At 39.5% G+C, this 18,380-nt stretch overlaps 1 protein-coding gene across 1 annotated transcript in view; it reads right to left on the bottom strand.

Moving 5' to 3' along the window:
- LOC146315596 (AT-rich interactive domain-containing protein 5B-like) overlaps positions 1-17,904 on the bottom strand; it is a 99,885-nt gene extending 81,981 nt beyond the window's left edge. The window contains exons 1-3 of the mRNA XM_084735819.1: positions 17,776-17,904; positions 17,190-17,444; positions 3,603-3,837 (exon numbers count right to left, since the gene is read on the bottom strand). Of these exons, the coding sequence (XP_084591945.1) occupies positions 3,603-3,837; positions 17,190-17,444; positions 17,776-17,796 (511 nt within the window). The 5' untranslated portion in view covers positions 17,797-17,904. The remainder of the gene's footprint in view (positions 1-3,602; positions 3,838-17,189; positions 17,445-17,775) is intronic.
- Between the last annotated feature and the right edge of the window lie 476 nt (positions 17,905-18,380).

The raw sequence follows: 18,380 nt of genomic DNA, 5'->3' as shown, positions 1-18,380 counted from the left end.
CACGGAAAAGGACCTGCTCCCTCTGTAGCTATAAAGGGTTCATTTTAAGGATAAGAAAACACAACAAATCTTATTTTCAGGTGTTCATCCACCAATGAAAACATCCTTAATGATGAATACTATGTTATTATTATATTCTGTCAGCAAACCCCTGTAAATCTTACACACTGGACCTTTAAACGCTGCATTTCAAAGCCTGGCTAAAGCTGGAATTTGAATTATGATACCAATCATCTCTCTGCCTCACAGGTTTTAGAGTCACAGCTGTCGATGCTGCAGGACAGCAGCAAAGGTCACTTGTTTCGCTAATTAATTACTTTGTGGAGGCATCTTTGGTTTCACTCTTTATGCCTTTCTGACGACAGAGCGGAGCTTTGTTCACTCACCAAACCGTAATGCTCCATGTAACGTAGATCAAGAACAACCCAGTCGTCATTCTGCTATTTGAGACACATTTGTCTTGTAGTATTTTTCATATGCTGCCTGTGAGACACAAATCCATAACAGTGCACTTAATTCACAGTGGCACAGTGCCAGGAAAAGTTAGGATACGCACACGGAAAAAAAAAAAAAAGAGAACAGTTTCCCTCGATAACAATGGCACACTTTATTGCTCTTTAGCTCACAATGGTTTTCTGTGCAGCTTGTGGTATTGCTGCAGTATCCTGTTATGGGGAACAATTCAATTCCTCTGACATAGTTACAGATCAGCCTGAGAATAACAATCAGCAAATACATCATTCAAGTAATACAGCAAAGCAAGCAGCCACCTCGGGCTATTCTGTTTATAAATACAATCCAAAAAAGAGAGTGTGGCACTATCATAAAGAAGTCAGTTTAGTCAATGAGCCAACATATTACACAGAATTACAGACATTCAGCTCCAGGACGCTTTAAGGCTACTTTTATATCTGATCTGCTGCTGCTGTGGCATGAATATTTCATCCAGCTAGTGAGCAGCATTGCAGTGGCATATTTCATATTTCTATGCAAACCCTTGCTCGCAGTAACGTGCATTTGCCTTGATGAATAAGTGATCTCTCTGTCTCCCTCTCCACCAAACTATCCTCCCCTCTCATATTGTTAAGACTGTCAACAACCGACACACGCCAAACATGCAGCGAACAAATAAACAAATGGATAAGTGAGTGCACACCACTGATTGTCGGTGTGTAGCATGTGTGTGCGTGTGTCCATCTATGTCTGTGTGTGCGCGCGTGTGTGTGTGTGTGCGTGTGTGTGTCTCTGGTGCCCTGCCAGAGTCTGAGCCCGTTCTGCTGAGTGGGCAGATTCTCTGGCGGAGTGTCCCATCGGAGTGACAAGTGCATTTAGAAACAGCCTGATGGAGTCATTAACGGCAGCGCTGCTCATTAGCAACACATGCACACACATACACACATTTTCACACACACACAAGCCCTCAGCAACAATAGCGTCATCGTCAGGTTATTACACCAGCGACGGATAAATCTATAAAATCTAGACGATGCAGCACATTTATAGAAAGCCATGATATGGAACATAATATCATTCAAGAAGCAGGCCGACATGTCTGATTATGAAAGCAAGCAATCACACACACACACACACACAAACACACACACACACAAGCACAATCAAAGTATATTGATTACTGGAATAACAACAAAGCATCCATTATTGATTCTCTTGTCCTTTCTGCGTATGAGATTCAAGCAAAGTCGAGTAATCAAGGGCATTACAGCGTTCCTGGAAGATCTCGAGCACAAAACAGAACAGCAGTCATCAATAAAACACTATTTTCTATAGAGAAGCCGCTCGTGTTTTTAAGCCTGTAGCAGTTTCACTTCCACATAGGCTTTTGTCATAAAATGATGATTAAAAATTAATTAAAGGGGAAATATGTAACATATTTAGTGCAATAAAGCCTAAAATGACCATATGTCATCAGAAATTTAAGTTACTTCAAGGAACGTGCGCATTTTGTTGATTTTGCTATAAGCACAAAATATAATCTAAATAAATAATCTAAATAAAAATCTTCTCCTGCTTGTTTTTAACTGGCTAACATGCTACTAACTGTAACTGTACACAGAGAATGTGGCAGGCATTGGGAATATCTACAGAAATAGCCAGTCTTCTCAATGATGGTCTTGTTTGTTTATGTAGGTCATATAGTTTCTAGATAGTTTCATAACTAGTTAAAAACTCCTTGTAGTAGCTTTAAAGACACATGCTAAGTTAAAACACTGGCTTCTCTGACTAGAGCTGTGGTATTCTTTGAAATTTCCATTACAAGCCATAATGACTGTTTTACTTAGACCATTTCATGTTGATCAGAGTTAAAATTAATGCCGAATGTTCACTGTATGAGCTAATGGTCTGGTTATGATTTGTAAGAAATCATCAATAATCTTTTAGACAGAGTAGATTTTTATAGTGGTTAAATTGAGCAACATGTTAATGGAGTTTGACAGACAGTCACTGAACTCAACTTACAGTGTAGGACTCTTCATTGCTTGTTATTGTCAAATTATAATGCTGCGCTTGTCTGACACTCCCGCAGCCTGCCTGAGCGTCCTTAAGTCTGGGGAGGAGGGGGTGAGGGGAAACAACCATTGAGTGTATATTAAATAGGATTTCAACATATTTAATATACGCTCTATGGCTCCAACTTGCTCTTTGGACTGCAGTACAATTGTTACATATTACTTCTTTCATAAAGGGTAATACATTCTGGTTTAAATCAGCAGGATGCATGCTTAAAACCTGACAAGATGTACTGTAATTGTGCTGGTATTTTTAGCATGTTTGCTAAGCTACATTATACCATTACAATCAGCAATAGGCATTACATCACAGCCATGTGAGAGAGGGAGGCAAATAAGTGGGAAACGGCTTCAAAGGGAACATTATGTTCTTGCTGATTATTAGGCTCAAATGCCAGTTTCCTATTTGCATCGGATGAGTCATCCGCAGAGACATCCAGCTTTATGTTGGGACTGATTCATGGGTAATGCCGTAGTGAGACTCCGAGAGCCCCGGTGCAAGAATCAAACAATCACTGGCACTTAATGGCACCATGTACATGATGAATACGCCCGACAGCCATTCAGACACACGCACAGCAATGATCCTTAAAGCTCCTGAGGTACGCGGCCAATTACAATCTGAACTGAGGGATAAGAAGGTGTCAGAGGTGCTGTGGACTCTAGTTTGATGTGACTCAATTATTTAAAGCTGAATTATGTGATTTTTTGCTGCCTTTGTTGTTGTCACACTTGGAAAACAGAGCTGTTCCACTGTAGGACGGTAATGCGTTGGCAAACACGCTGCCATTACCTCTAGCCTGCCTCTATTAGTGTGATTCTCAGCTCATTATATCGGGAGGATTTCCAACTACACACTGATGAATTACTCCAGTCAAGACAACACTTGTTAAACCAACCAAAGGACAATAAACATAAGCTGATTTATGGCAGAGACGGGACACAAATACATAAACATTCAACACAGCAGCCCCAGACAGACTGGAAAAACCACAATAACCTTTAGAGATGAAGAAACCCTACCTAAAAAGAAAAAAAAGGCTAAAAGAAATTGAGGTGTCTGCTGGCGCTCACCTAGCTGTGCCCTCTCCCTCTGGACATCCTTGAAGTTGAGTCCGCTGGTCAGGGTGCTCTCTCGGTAGCGGTGGAGGGCCTCCCGCCTCCCATTGGTCCCCAGCTCCCGGAGCACGGACTGTTTGAGAGGCTCGGCCTTCAGACAGTGGGCCCATCCTGAGAAGTCTGGTACAGTCCACTTCACCAGGTCCTCCAGCCGCACAATCACCTTCTCAGACACTGCAATTACCTCATGCTGAAAGGAAGCAGGAAGGAATCCAAATTACAATCACAAGCACATAAAGGCTGTTACATCAATGCAACTGTGCCAAGGTCACGGATCATTTACTTGTGCCACAGGTTTACGGCTGTTTGCAATAGTTTTTCTAAACAGGCACATACAAACATTTCACAAACAACACATGTGGAGATGAAAGAAATGTTGAAACTGAAAACTATTTTGCTTTGTAAACAATTTCACAATCAATTTATTATTAAAATAACACAATTAAAAAACAAACAACAACAAAATAACAATTTCATTACTTCCTATGATGCCATTAAGCTGTAGCTTATTGAGGCCTAGTCTTTTAACAATCTATTTGATGTCAAAGTAACGTCACACCATTTTACATGTCTTTACATTTGTCCAGTATTTTGTAAACTTACAAAGTGTGCGACATGTTTTAATACACAAAGGTCACAACACAGGTCTAGGTCACGGGTCTTCAACAGGGGGCCCGCACCCCCGAGGGAGTCCTCAGAGGTCTTAATTAGTAAGTAATTTTTAGTTGTTGGTTGTTTTTAATTTAAATGTCTGAAATAACACACGACTCAAACATTTTATTAGCAAGGATAAGTTTGTGACGTGTTTAAACCTCCTGTTACGTAACAGTGTTGATATGTGGTGTGTTGCATTCTTTATATTATGACAGTTTTCATAAAATTTGATGTTAAGTAACAGCAAAATATCACCTTGCTTACAGTAGAAGTATAAAGTATCATAAAATGGAAATACTCAAGTAGAGTTCGACTGCCTTAAATTTGTACTTACCTACAGTACTTGAGTAAATGTTCTTAGTTACATTCTACTACTGCTAAGTACTGTATGGCAGTATCAGCTGGTCATAAAAACGGGTTTAAAATGAGCACAAAGATCAGAATCAAAATCAGAGCAGCAGAGGAAACAGGACAAACAACAGAGCGTCCCTATTTATCAGCTAAATTGGTATGTGCATCAAGTAGCATTACGGCTGTGTGGATGCACATTAATGTAAGTAAATTACGGCAGCATGAATATGGATGATGTGGATGATTGCTGAATTGAATTGATGCCAGCAGCTAAATCAATGTCAATGAGGACGTAGATGTTTTGGACTTTTTTGATTAGCGTTTAGGAAGTCTGGGTCCTGACATGCACCATGAATGTTGAGATTTTACACTTTTGAGAATCAAGTCACACTCAGCGGCTTGGATTACACCTTCAAAGAGAAAAGAAAAAAGTAGAAGAAATGTAATTAGTTATGTGAGAGTGTAACTACACGCAATAAAAATAATGTGACACTGTCAGGAAACTATAAATGTAAATCTATAGCAGTGATGTGCATGGCTGACACTGAGGTACGCCGAATAAAGCTGCAGTGGTTTTGTGTACATACTATTGGCTTTCTTAATAGGATTTGCTCTCTCTTCAGTATGTGCTTCAACTCTTTTTTTTTCCTCCTGAGGTTGATTCAACCCCTTTTAATAACTCTCATACTTGAAGAAGTCCAATGGAGAGGGAAGCGAGCAGAGACGGTAAAATGTGTTTCCATTTGAAGGGCTAATGGCTGAAGTGTTTGTTACCAACAGAGTGGAGTGGTGTGCTGGAAGATGGCTTTTACAGAAACGGGGGGAAATCTGGAGGACAGATGTGTACAGGCAGAAACGCAGACACTCTGAGTAGGTCTCTGATTTTTACCTTGGTTATCTCCAATTTACCAGGCATCTGTCTGGCCGTGCACATTTCCCCTCAAAAGAGACTTTATATTACTGACATTAAAATAACATTCAATTACTCTGTATTGACATGTTTACGTGCTGTTATGTATGAATGTAAAGAGGGTGAGGGACACAATAAAAGCAACACCTATATGATTCCAATAAAATCCAGAAGAAAAACTCAACAGCAGTAAATCTGACCTTTGTGAAACTTAAAGTCAAGTCAAGTTCTTTTCAGCTGCATGTCCCATGTTTAAAGGGATAATTTGGATTTTTTTAAATGACGTTGTATGAGGTACTATCGCTAATTATTTCATCATCTACAGTAGATGGTGGCCAACACCCCCCCCCCAGTGTGGAGAAGCAGAGAGGAGTACCAGCATGGAAGCTAAGCAATGAACTGTGGTGGACAGCGTCAGCAACAAAACACATTTTAGCCACTTCAAAAAGGCTCGGCTATAATATATCAATACCAGTTTAAGTAATTTTACCTCACAGCACACAGGAGTTGTTGGTCTAGCAGTTTGTTTGTTTGTGTTATTATGTGAGTCAAAACCAACCTTATCCAACACCTAAGTCATACAATAACACATCAGACTAACAGATTAAGTACTAACAGTACTGGTAGACCAACAACTCGTGTGTTCTGCAATGTAAAATTACAGATTTTTCCAAAGACGTTTGGTTGGTTTAGAGAGAACACTATTTGGCCTATATAACGTCAGTTTATTGTTAGAAAAGACAGTCTGACAGCAAAGTAAAGGAGTGAAAATATCCTAAATATAGCATACGCTTAAACTGATTCTTTTTTTTTTTTAGCTGGACCTTTTGGAGGCTGAAAAATGTTTCTCTTCCTGCACTGGTACTCCAGTTTGCTTTCCCAAACTGGGGGCATGTGGACCACCATCTAGTGTAGGCAACACACTGACTACCGATAAGTACGTCATACAGCCCCACTTAAAATAATCCAAACTATCCCTTTAATCGACTATTTCATATTGTTCCTGTTATTTTTCGCCGCCTACTAAAAACAAACACATGACTTTTCAGCGTTTCATATTCTCACTGAGTGCTCTGTCTATACAATTACCCATATTCAGTTCTCACATCATCTGCAACTACAGGCATATCAAATCCCAACCAGTTGGAGACAGTATTTCCTTATAAAGGAAAAGCCTGCGAGGGATAGCTTGATATAGCTGTGCCTCCCTCACTAAGTAGAAACATCAAACATGGGTTTTCGGTCTTCTTATAATGAGCTGTCTTCAGCTGTCAAGTGGTGGCGGGTGGTTGTAACCGGCTTTCCATGCAATGAAAAACTGACTGCTGTTTCTGCCTTCAGAAAAGCAGGCCATTTGGATAATGTAGAGCAACAGTAAATAGCATTCAGCCTGCAGCCAAAAACCACATTGTACTGTATCTCTGCAGAATTAGCTACTGTACTTTGATGCGATCTACTGACAGCACGTAAAGAAACAAAGCCACGAAAAATCTCAGTTGAGTCCATTTGAAACAAAAATAATGCAATGAATGTTCTGCCGTTGATGTATGAGTCAAACAGCGACGCTTCAAGTAATTCAATAGCACACCAGAGCATACGAACGGCAACAGCAAAACCTTCAAAACACACAGGCTTTCCCTCTATATCAATCAGCTGGATGACATGGTGCCTTGTGTGAGTGTCAACAGATCCTGTTTGGGGACTTGTTCGGCCTGAGAGCAAAACACAACAGGTGAGAGCAATTCAGCAGCTGTCAACACAGTCCAGAATATAATCAGTCTATGAACGGGGCCAAAGCAGGCTGCACCCATTAGTTTCTCTTTTTTTAACTCTACCAGCCAACTTTACGCCGTCTGTGGGTTTCTGTGTGATGCAGCACATGCAGTCAGGAAGCTGAATACTGGCTTGTGGTTTGCACAAGTCATGATATTTGATTGAGAAATGTTGATACGAGCCCATAGAATTAAGAAATGTGTGTGTGTGTGTGTGCATGAGTGGGGATTCCTGCGAACCAGACAACAGTCAGTTATTGAGAAACGATCATAACAACAGCCTTGCAGCAGCCTGGTTTTCCACCATAGAACAAAATACAGAAGAATTTTGACTAAAGCTGAGCAATACACCAATACTACGTCAATATCATGATATGAAACCAGATATTGTGTTAGATTTTGATCGTTTTATTATGATATAGAAGAAGTGTTGTCTTTTCTTAGTTTTAAAGGCTGCATTACAGTTTAGTGATGACAATTTATGATCTTACCAGACCGTTCTAGCTGTTCTATTGTTTGCTTTTACCTGCTTAATCATTTTATCCATATTACTATTGATTATTTATCAAAATATCAAAAAGCACTAATAGTCATCCCTACAGTATTTTCGCAATATCAATACTGAGATATTTTGTCAAAAATATTGTGACTGTACGTCCATTTTTCCCAGCCCCAATGATATTTTATTTTTGAGAAAAGGTGCATCAAAATATTCATTGTATGTCACGGAATAACCTTTAAATATTGACACATTACAGCTGTAATAATGAGAAAAAGAGAAAAATAGGGCAACCAATGATTGTTTGAATAATCTGTTGATTCAACACAAATTTGAGTTTTCTATTGCGTGTGAAAAATTCAGTAGGGTTTTTCTGATAACGATACCAGTATAGAAAATGCACTAATATTGAATTGGTACTCGATATCAATCTGTTGAGGAAAAATGGTCTTGGAATATCACTAAAATGAAAGCAGACAGATTACTCAAGACCTTGATTGATACATTAATTGACCGATATGTGCCTGATATTGGCCTTTCACAGTTTATATCGGTCTATATAGACAGCGTTCTGTGTATATTTAAATCTTTTTCTTAATTCAACTTTAACATATAGATATATTTTGCTTTATTTCTGATTATTTAGAGTTATTTATCATTATTAAAAATAATTTTACCGAGGAAGTTTACTGTTTCAGTCTCCTGGTATCTTTTTGGACAACAAAATTTATTGTTAAACTGTAAAACATCTTGCCACTATTAAATATCTTTGTCACAAGTGATTGATAACCACTTTTGAGGAACCACTGGAAACAATGAGTGTTTATGTATATGTTGTGTATTCTGTATATTATATTCTGTATAAAGAATATCAACTAATACATTGATATCTTATTTTTTTTCTGCCCTTGTATCACAGTATTGGCATCATCCCCAAAATCAAGTCAATCTCTACTTCAGATTACTTCGTTTGGTCAAATTTTCTTGTCTTTTTTTTAACCAATCAATGGATCTAGCTAGTAATTGGCAGATTGATTGACAATAACGATAATCATTAATTGTAGCCCTACATTTTTGCTTAATAAATCATCTAAACGATTAATCTATTTCTCAAGTTGTTGTTGATTCATTTTCCATCAGATCAATTAAACTGACTAATTGTTTCAGCTCTCTAACAGGATGAATCATTCTAGCTGCATTCATCAGCATCATGGGGGTGCTTCTGCTCACTATTTGGATTTTCAGTTTCAGAGATGAGCTTTAGAAACTTGCTCCTCTGTAAATGCCGCCTGTCCACACTGTCCTGTCATTTCGAGTTAGGCGGCTGATAGCTCAGAGGAGCGGCAGACACAGCCAGCAGGCCACTTGATAATATAGGTCAGAGGACTGCAAGCCCACAGCCAAGAGGTGACACTCCACATCAGCAACATACCAAACAGCCGGGTGTCATTTCACTGACACTTCCTACACACATGCATTAAGACCATTTACACACTGTGAATCCTGCACTAAAAATCTTAATGCGCTACTATAATTTTACCTCAGGTATGTCAATAAACGCTCACACTCTCAAACTGCTCATTTTATGATTGAGTTAAAATGCAAGGTAACACATTAACAGCTGAATGTTACATTCTGTCTCTGCTCTTCTATCAATAATTCATGTTATTACTGCAGCAGCATGATATCTCCAAAAACATTACTGAGTGAATTTATTGCTATGACTGCACATAATGGAGTGAAAGTGGAAAAAAAAAAGCGGACTTCTGCTGTGAAACTGTAGATAACTCTCTTCCAGCAACCCATGACTCCGGCAATCTCATTGAAATTAAACTCGCTAAAATCCATATCATTCAATTTATATGGATGCAGTGGTGTACTGGTGGCAAAAACAGCACATAAGGGACATTCCCAATTCTGTTTTCGGTGATCCAATTAGAAACAATGCACCCTGAAATATTCCATATCGCTCCAAACAATTCCCTGCGAGAAATCCGCGCCACTGTGCGCAAACAGCGAGGGAGACATTCCTGACTGTCAGCGTTCTGCGGCGGAGCGTCTCATCGCTCGGACAGGACTTTCAGTTTAAGAGTCAAGGGGTGCACGCTCCCAGTGGGTGGGTGTCTTTCTATACTGTGGGCGAACACACACGCGCGCACACACACTGCTCCTGTCATGCTGGGAAGGTTTCAGCCTGCTGCCTCAGAGAGGTCAGCTCTGGAATTCCTGAGGCCAAAGGAGATTAGTAATTGAGTAATGGACATGGTGACATGGACAATGAGGAGACAGAGAGAGCAGAGAGAAGGAAGAGAGGAAGAACGAGGGAATGAAACACAATATGAGTTCATTATCTGTCTCCCCTCCCCATGACTGACCTTGGCTTCAGTGTCCCAAAACAAACTTATCTGGGAATTAAAAAGCAGCTCTGGGGAGTGAGCCAACGACAATTGAATTAGAATATGTTTTTTTTTTTTTTGGAGGCAGCCTCAAGACCAGAAAGAGTTCAAGGTGCAACATTTAGAAGGTGAGAGTTATTGTACATAATGTTCTGCCACTTAATGCATGCAGTTTATTCATATGCATAAAAAGTTGCTGTAATATCTGCAGGGTGCTGAACTCATCTTTTATTCACTGATTCCATTAAGAGATTGCTCTTACATGAGCCGGGGTGATATATGAACTTAGCATTCTTTCCGCCGCTATAATGACAGAGAAAAATAGCAAGATAACAGGAGATTTCAAAGCCTCTCTCAAAGTGGGTGAGGCATCCATCATGTAAGGTGACACCGCAAAAAAGCTGCGTCAGCTCCCTCGAATCCCTGCATCTTTGTGCTCTTGTGTTTTGGCAAATACACACACACGCAGACAAAAGAGAAAAACACTAAATGAATGTGTGATTATTCTACATGCTACATCTAAAGCGCTGTTAAAGGGGCAGTACACCCTAAAATCAAAAATTCATATTTTTTCTGTTACTTGTAGTGCTATTTATATATCTAGATAGTTTTGGCGTGAGTTACAGAGTTTTTGAGTTATCTGCTGTAGAGATGTCTGCCTTCTATCCTATGTAATGGAATGACATGGAACTTGCACTGTGGGGTTCAAGAGCCCCAGAAATATATTTGAAACTCAACAACCCAAACTCAACAGCAGTGTGTCTTTCCAGAAATCATGACCCGGTTACTCAAAACAGTCCCCTGACCTTGTCGTGAACAGTTTCATGTAGGAAGAGAAAATAGTTTCAGTAGATTCTAACATACAAAGAGGAATGTTCCAATGAAACTGCTCACACAAGGTCTTGAGTAATCTAGATGGATAAATAGCACTAGAGGTAACTAAGAATAATAATACCAGTATTCTGTGCAGTATTATTGCTGGATTACTTTTTCAATATGATGTGCAATATTGCACTCATTAGCAAGTGCAATTTTTTAATTCCAACTTTTTGACATACATTATTACATTTAACATAATAAATAATAATAATAAACAAAATAAACATGTTCATTATCATGGGAACTATTACTTTTCTTTATTGTTATCATTTTCATGTGCGATATTATGTTTAATATTGTGCAATATTAAGTTGATTATCAGGTGCATTAATACTGTTTATTACTTTTCAATCACTGACCAATATTACTTTCAATGTCACTGCCATAATCACTTTTCTATTTTAATTTATTTTAGATTTTTTTTTTTTAAATGTTATCTTATAACTGCTGCTGTTTTTTTTTTTGTTTTTTTTTTATTTCAATTTATATTTAATACGCTATTCTTTTCTGGTTATGTTACTGTCATTTTGGAGCAATCTCTGGCACAAGAATTTCCATCAGGATTAATTAGGTTCTATCTTATCTTATCTATCTTATGAAGAAAAATATGTGTCTGATTTTCGGTTGAACTGGCCCTTTAAGAATGAGAAATATTGACTCGAGTATTAAGCAAGAGCTTCTCATCTGCGGCCACATTCTCCTCAAAGGTTATAATAACGATCCACTGTAGCCGGGGGCTCTGGAGTCATGCATCAAGGCAAATGTTTGCCTGTTCAAGTGGTTAGTCAATGACAAAGTGGAAAAATCTGAGCTAAAGAGCACCAAAAGGCTCTTGTGTGTGTTGACAAACCAAACCACTGCTGTAACATATCATTACTTAGGCGGCAAAGACACAAAACAGTTTGGTGAAAAGAATCAGAGAGATTGTGAAGGAGCAGAATGACAACTCCTAAACCGATGGGAAATGTTAGCGGAGGTTTTTTATAGCCTTTGAAGTCCAGGGTATTCCATTTTAAAGGTTTTAAATTACACTATCCTAAAAAGCTAGTAATAATTTACATGCTATTTCAGCAATGGTGAGGAATTCACTGGAGGGCAGTGTTCAGAGTTAATGACTTGTTCTGCGGCAGGAGGAGGCACACATGCGCGCACACACGCCACACATGCACACTACAAGCCCCCCCACCACCACGCCTCCCTCCACCTCTAAATTCCTGCCATTGTTGTGTGAATGGGGAGATTTGGTATAATGCACAGACCGGCCAAGACAAGGCGGCAGTATGGACGCTCTAAAAAGATCACTGTAAAAATCTGCCATATCACATTTACGCTCGAGTCATTCAGCAGAACGACCTTATCCATCAAAATGCTGCTCGCATATCTAAGCCACTTACACTTAATTCAACTAGCATCCCAGATGCCTGAATTACCCATTCAGGGTTTTTCCCTTAGGAAAAATCAAAGAAGCAGCAAATGAATACAATCTAATTTCCCTACAAGCTGGCTTTCCAAGCACTGAAACACATGCATGGACTACTGCCATGTACTGAAGAAATGGCTCTGGATGCATGCCAAAGTGTTTTCCACAGCAATCAATACTGGCCTACTGCTGCAGTCCCTGGCCTGTCAGTGTGTGTGTGTGTGTGTGTGTGTGTGTGTGTGCCAAAGCCTTGTCAGCTAGAGGGACAGAATAGAGGAGAAGAGAGGTCAGATGAAATCAGAGGTGATGATAATAGCACATTAATATAACATGATCCAGAAATATTCTCCACGGTTGTGAATTCCCATTAAGAGCGCCTTGCTGTATTTGCACTAAAGTGGGATATATAGTATAAGATAAGCATAAGCAATTAACCGCCTGGAGCAAAGTATACAATAAGTGGGTGTTGTGTGTGGGGCGAGCTGTTATCTACACAACAGCTCTCTCCTGAAAACCACGGGGTCCAAAAACAGAAAGTATTACAGCCGGCAGGAGACACAGGCCATTTGGAGTGAGAAGAAATAATGTGTCACTCAATGAGTTTTAAAAACACATGTGACTGTTTAGTCGGTGGCAGTTTGCAGGCAGACAAATAGAGCAGAGGCCCCAATAGAGGGTTTGTCATAATGGGTGAGCAACTCGACACAAAGCCTGTTTAAAGAGCAAGCAGAGCTCAACTGGTGGGGGTAAACACAGCTTGTCAGGCGGAGACACAATGAAAAATAGAGCTTCCTCCACATATGGACTTAATAATTAACTCAGGATAAATAGATTAATATATTTTTGTATCTGTGCATCATCTATTAGGAAAAAGGAAGGTTTATTCAATGAATCATTGTTTCTATTTCCAGCCGAAGCTGACTGGATTTAAAGCTGGCTGCGTTTAAAAGGAATTGACCTCCAACCCTGTGACAGAAGAAAAACAAGCACAGTAGGTCATGGGGTTGGTTCCTCTTGTCGCTGCACAGCGCAGCAAAAAAACATGGCAAAACAGAGCGCAAGAGAGGCTGAGAGCAAACAAATACCTGAGAAATAACCAGGAAATTACATCATAGCTCTGCGCTGAGAACACAAGTGAATCAGTAATCCAATTTCAGTGAGCCGGCTCAATATACAGCCGTTCTGGTGTCTTGAAAAAGTCATGTCTTTTGGTATTTGGAGGAAATTGGCTTCAGGCTTAAGATAATAGCGATCTACAAAGATAAGAGGTGTGATCTCACAGCACGGGCTGTTTACATGTCAAATGTCAAACATTGCGAGTCTGTTTTATGTCGTGTGAAAATATTCAAGAAGTAGATCTAACATGATCTAAGAATAAATGTCATGAGCCTCAGTGACACTGAGTTATGGCTTTAAAAACTCTGCCTGCTGGTGCTCATTTGGCACTTAAACCTTGTGAAAACAGCACACTTCCTGAGAACTGTACGTTATCAGCTTCATATCTGTGTGAGTCACTGGGCTAATTTGAACTCCTGATTTTTTTTCAGCCAGTCAATTACAGATTTACAGTTCAGAGTAACTCCACAGCCATTAATCTGTCTTCAAACGCAACCAGAGTGCTGAAGAAAAATGACTAATGTGAGCTTTATAAACTCCACTTCCTCAGTGCAGCTAAAAATGAACACTTTGCTAATGTTTACACTGAAAAAAACAAATAATCTTTTCACACATGCATCACTCAGCCGCAGAATTTAACAGCCGATGACTTTTTAATATCGCAGCTTTTTGTGAGGCTGCTGGTTTACCCTTCCTGTTTGTTTTTTGGATTATGGGTATGTGCATCTGTAAGCGCTCCTAGCTGACTCATGCAGCACAGATTAGTGTTATGGGGCAAAGTCAGCGAGAATCTGAATGGGCTCACTGAAGGTCATAAACTGACTTGAAGTTGTCAGGGCAATTTCCACTGTGTGTAATATACAGTAAGTAGTCTGATGTGCTGAGAGCAGGAGCTTTGACAAGCCCTTTAATTGAGGTCAGCCTGCAGGCACCTACATTACACTTAGACATAACAACCAAACTTATTCTGCTTCATATTACGCCACAACTGATACTGGAGTTTTGGGGCCAACGCTGATACCACTAGAGTTTTAAAAAAAAATGCAATATTGGCCAATATACTTTACACCAATAAAATATATACATATACGCTTATTTTTGCATGAATCCCTCAAAAGTGGTTAACACTTCTGACAAACATTTTTAACAATAAAAGGTAGTTCCCAAAATGATATCAGGGCACTGAAACATTAAACTTATTGCTGCATTATAAGTAACTATAAATAAAAAGTACAAATAGAGCAAAACATGTGTGTAAACATGAATTAAGAAAAAGGATCAAAGATAGACAGAATGCTGCCTATTAAGCTAACAAATCAAAACAATCTGCTTATTCTCTATAATCTGTTCAAAAAAAGTTTTCATATAGGTCAACATATACGGTTATACTGATATAGACCAATATAGTTGTGACAGAGCAATACTGAGCTGATAATATCAGTATTGGTCAGGCTCTATTTATGGTTTGTTCTCTAATTAGACTGAAACTTCAAAGCAAGTGCAAGTTGTCTCTGGTGTAGGGCAGCAACTAATGATTATTTTTAGTTTTTTGTCCATAAAATACCAGAAAACTGCAAAAAATGTTAATCACTGTTTCCCATAGCCCAAAGGGACATCCTCAAATGTCTTGTTTTGTCCACAATCCAAAAATACTCATTTTATTGTCAGAGAGGAGAAGAGAAACCAGAAAATATTCACATTTGAGAAGCTGAAAACAGATTTTCTTTTTGAAAAATGACTCAAAATGATTAATCAGCTGTCAAAATGTGCTAATGTGCTCTCTGTATAGTTATGTGCTCTTTCATGTATTTTCTTGGGGTTTTTTTTGCACGCAATCACTCTGCCTTTGTCTGTGTTTCTGCACTTTTGTGAATTATCTTTTAATGTCTTTCATATGCCATCAACCTGCCAGGGACTGCAGATGAAAATGAGCCTGTATGGCTAAATCTGGAACATTTCCACGTTGCACTTAAGTGATTGTGTTAATTAACGTGCATTGTCCCTTTGAAAATAAAACAAACATAAAATAGTTGGTGCTTAATGTAATAGTTGACAGCTAATCAGTTAATCGACTAATCGCTGCAGCTGTATTCTGCTGCTTGCAGGATTGTGTGCTGTGGTACAAGTTACTGCATAATTGATGCATTCATGGGAAATTGCTTTTATGATTTTATCATATACACAAACTGTATCACTCTGTTTCACTTTGCGTCCCAGATTCTCTCAAATTTGATTTGCTTTGGCAGTGTAGCCCTTCTGCTAGTTAATGTAATATTTTCCAGATATAGCCAATGGACTGGAATGTAAGCACTTTGCAATGCAAATAAGTCTTTGGGAAAGGGGCGGAGCTGATGTGTCGTTGCGCAAGTGTGGCCTCAGACTCGGCGATGCATGCACTCAAAGTAATTACTAAATAATTGCAGCGTGTTAAAGGCTAAAGCGAGAGGGCTTCAGGAGATGATACCCGTTCATAGAAGAATTTTGCCTCAAAGATGATAGCTTGTCTAAGCGGCATGCCATAAATAGCCACCTTTCTCATGAAAGGGAAATGTGATAGCCACTCTATTACTCAAGAGGAAAGAATGTAAGTAAACCATCAGCGGAAGAGTCGAGTACAAACACGGCTTTGTCCTTCCCTACAAACAATATAACAGCAGCAGAGAATCATTTCCATCCAGCCGCAAGTGATCAAAAAGCGCAGAGCGGTAATTAAAGTGCTGCTGTCGACGGCTGAGGAATATCAGAGAGCAAACAACACATCATTTGTTTTAAAGGAAAACTCTCAATATCAGAGTAATTCCATCCAGTGCAGCGACGTAACCGGATCACAAGCGCCACATATGGCCACAGTCAATCATAACTATTGCTTTTTCTGTGCCAGCAGCGGCGTAATGTAACACAGAGGCGTTTTAAGTGCTGCCTCTAATGTGAGCTGACAACATCACATTGTTGAGGATGGAAATGTCCACATGGAAAATTATGCAAAGCTCGGAGAGTAGTTAAAACGTGTCAGCGCTGGCTTTATGACTCGCACTGCCTCTTTCAACATCAGGCGGCATTACAAAATATCTAATAACTATCGTAGCGAGCGATCTGAGCCAAGTTGACCCCATGCATTCATTACCGTTTCGCAATTTCCGCCCATATGTCAGTATTTGACACGCTTTAGCAAGAAATGAAATGACAGAGCCTCGGCGCAGGATTCTTGCGGATTTTCCCCTTTATAACACAATTAACCCCATAGAGCGCAGCGGCAGTCTTATTGAGCGCAGCTGGACAAGTGCACATTCAGCAGTTGACACACCACAATAGGCAAATAGGCTAAAGTAAAACTAGAGAACAAATAGCGCTGCAGGTCAATCCTTTAACCGCTCGGATACATCAATGCCAGCATCAATACATGCGTTTATGAATGACTACACGTCCTCTGCCAACTCTTAATGCAGTAAAGATGTTGTTTAATACAAATGCTCGAGAACACAGGGGGTAAAAACGAAGAAACAGCAGTCGTTAATGATCACTCAGCAGGCGATTAATATTCCTACCTCTCCGTGGGTGACTGTCCGTCCCTGGGGAGTATCCTCCGGTAGAAAATAAAGTTTGGAGCTTGATAAAAGTTGCTTGCTTGTTCTTTCTTCCCAGAGCAGCTGAAGCTCCGCTATGCAAATAGGATCCTCCGGTTTACATCTGACGAAGAAAAAGTCTCCGAGAGACAGAATCCTCGGTTTGCCGTCCCGGTGAAATTTAAAGGCTTTATAGAATATATATGGTCCATGTAAACCGCAAGACGAGCCCACCCACTGTAGAGGAAAAAACACAAATGGACAAATTAATGAATGGCTTATCAACTCGTTTGGTAAACAAATCGCAGCGATGTGGACTCAAACATTTCAAACATGCCTGCGTTATTACGCACGGTTGGCAAATATCACATCAGGATATCTCCGTTTTCGCCACACAATTAGTATCATGTAACTATTTTTAGATGTTCAACATATGACACAGATGTGTTCATACTAAATGCAATGTGTCAAAGTTTTGGTGGATCAGGTACGTGAGTACAGTTTAGAGCAGGTGTCGATTCATGCGATGAGAAAATAAAATAAATCGACGGTTGATAACAAACGTTACCTTCAGTGAGTTCGGCTCCATCTCGACGTTATGAATTGATTAAACTCAACACGCTCTCCAAACTTGCTGGCTTGAATGGATTGCCGAAGGTCCTGCAAGGGACATATTTCTGTGGAGTTTAAAACATCGTGTATTAGTCGATAAAGAGTCGCGGAAAAATGGTGTTCCAGGGTGAATACGCGGCAAGAAATATTGTGTAAGTCTGCGTGTGTGTTTTTTGGAGTAAGTATGCGATAATGATTATTGGCGCATTTTTATTACGCATAATCGCACGTTTAGACCACATATTAATCTATAACTGTAAAAATATCAAGATTTTTTAATGACCGGTGAGTAATAAATGTATATAAATACATAAAACAACGTTTTTGCAAAATTATCTGTCTATGAAAGCCGAATTTATGCGACTATTCCGCATTTACGTTTTTTTCTCAGACTATGTTCCTTCCAGGACTTCTGTAAAAGACGTTCAGTATGAAAGCACATTTCTCACAGTAATGACACTGAGGCGCTTGCTGTGGATGCCTTCAAGAAACAATGTTACATGAAAGTTAATAGGGCTATCAAATGATTCCTCAAAAGGCAATGTGGGAGCCGTGAGGTGC

This window comes from Lutjanus erythropterus, chromosome 14 (assembly GCF_056507025.1).
Source record: "Lutjanus erythropterus isolate fLutEry1 chromosome 14, fLutEry1.hap2, whole genome shotgun sequence".
NCBI lineage: Eukaryota > Metazoa > Chordata > Actinopteri > Lutjaniformes > Lutjanidae > Lutjanus > Lutjanus erythropterus.
This window is presented reverse-complemented; position numbering and strand designations above follow the sequence as displayed.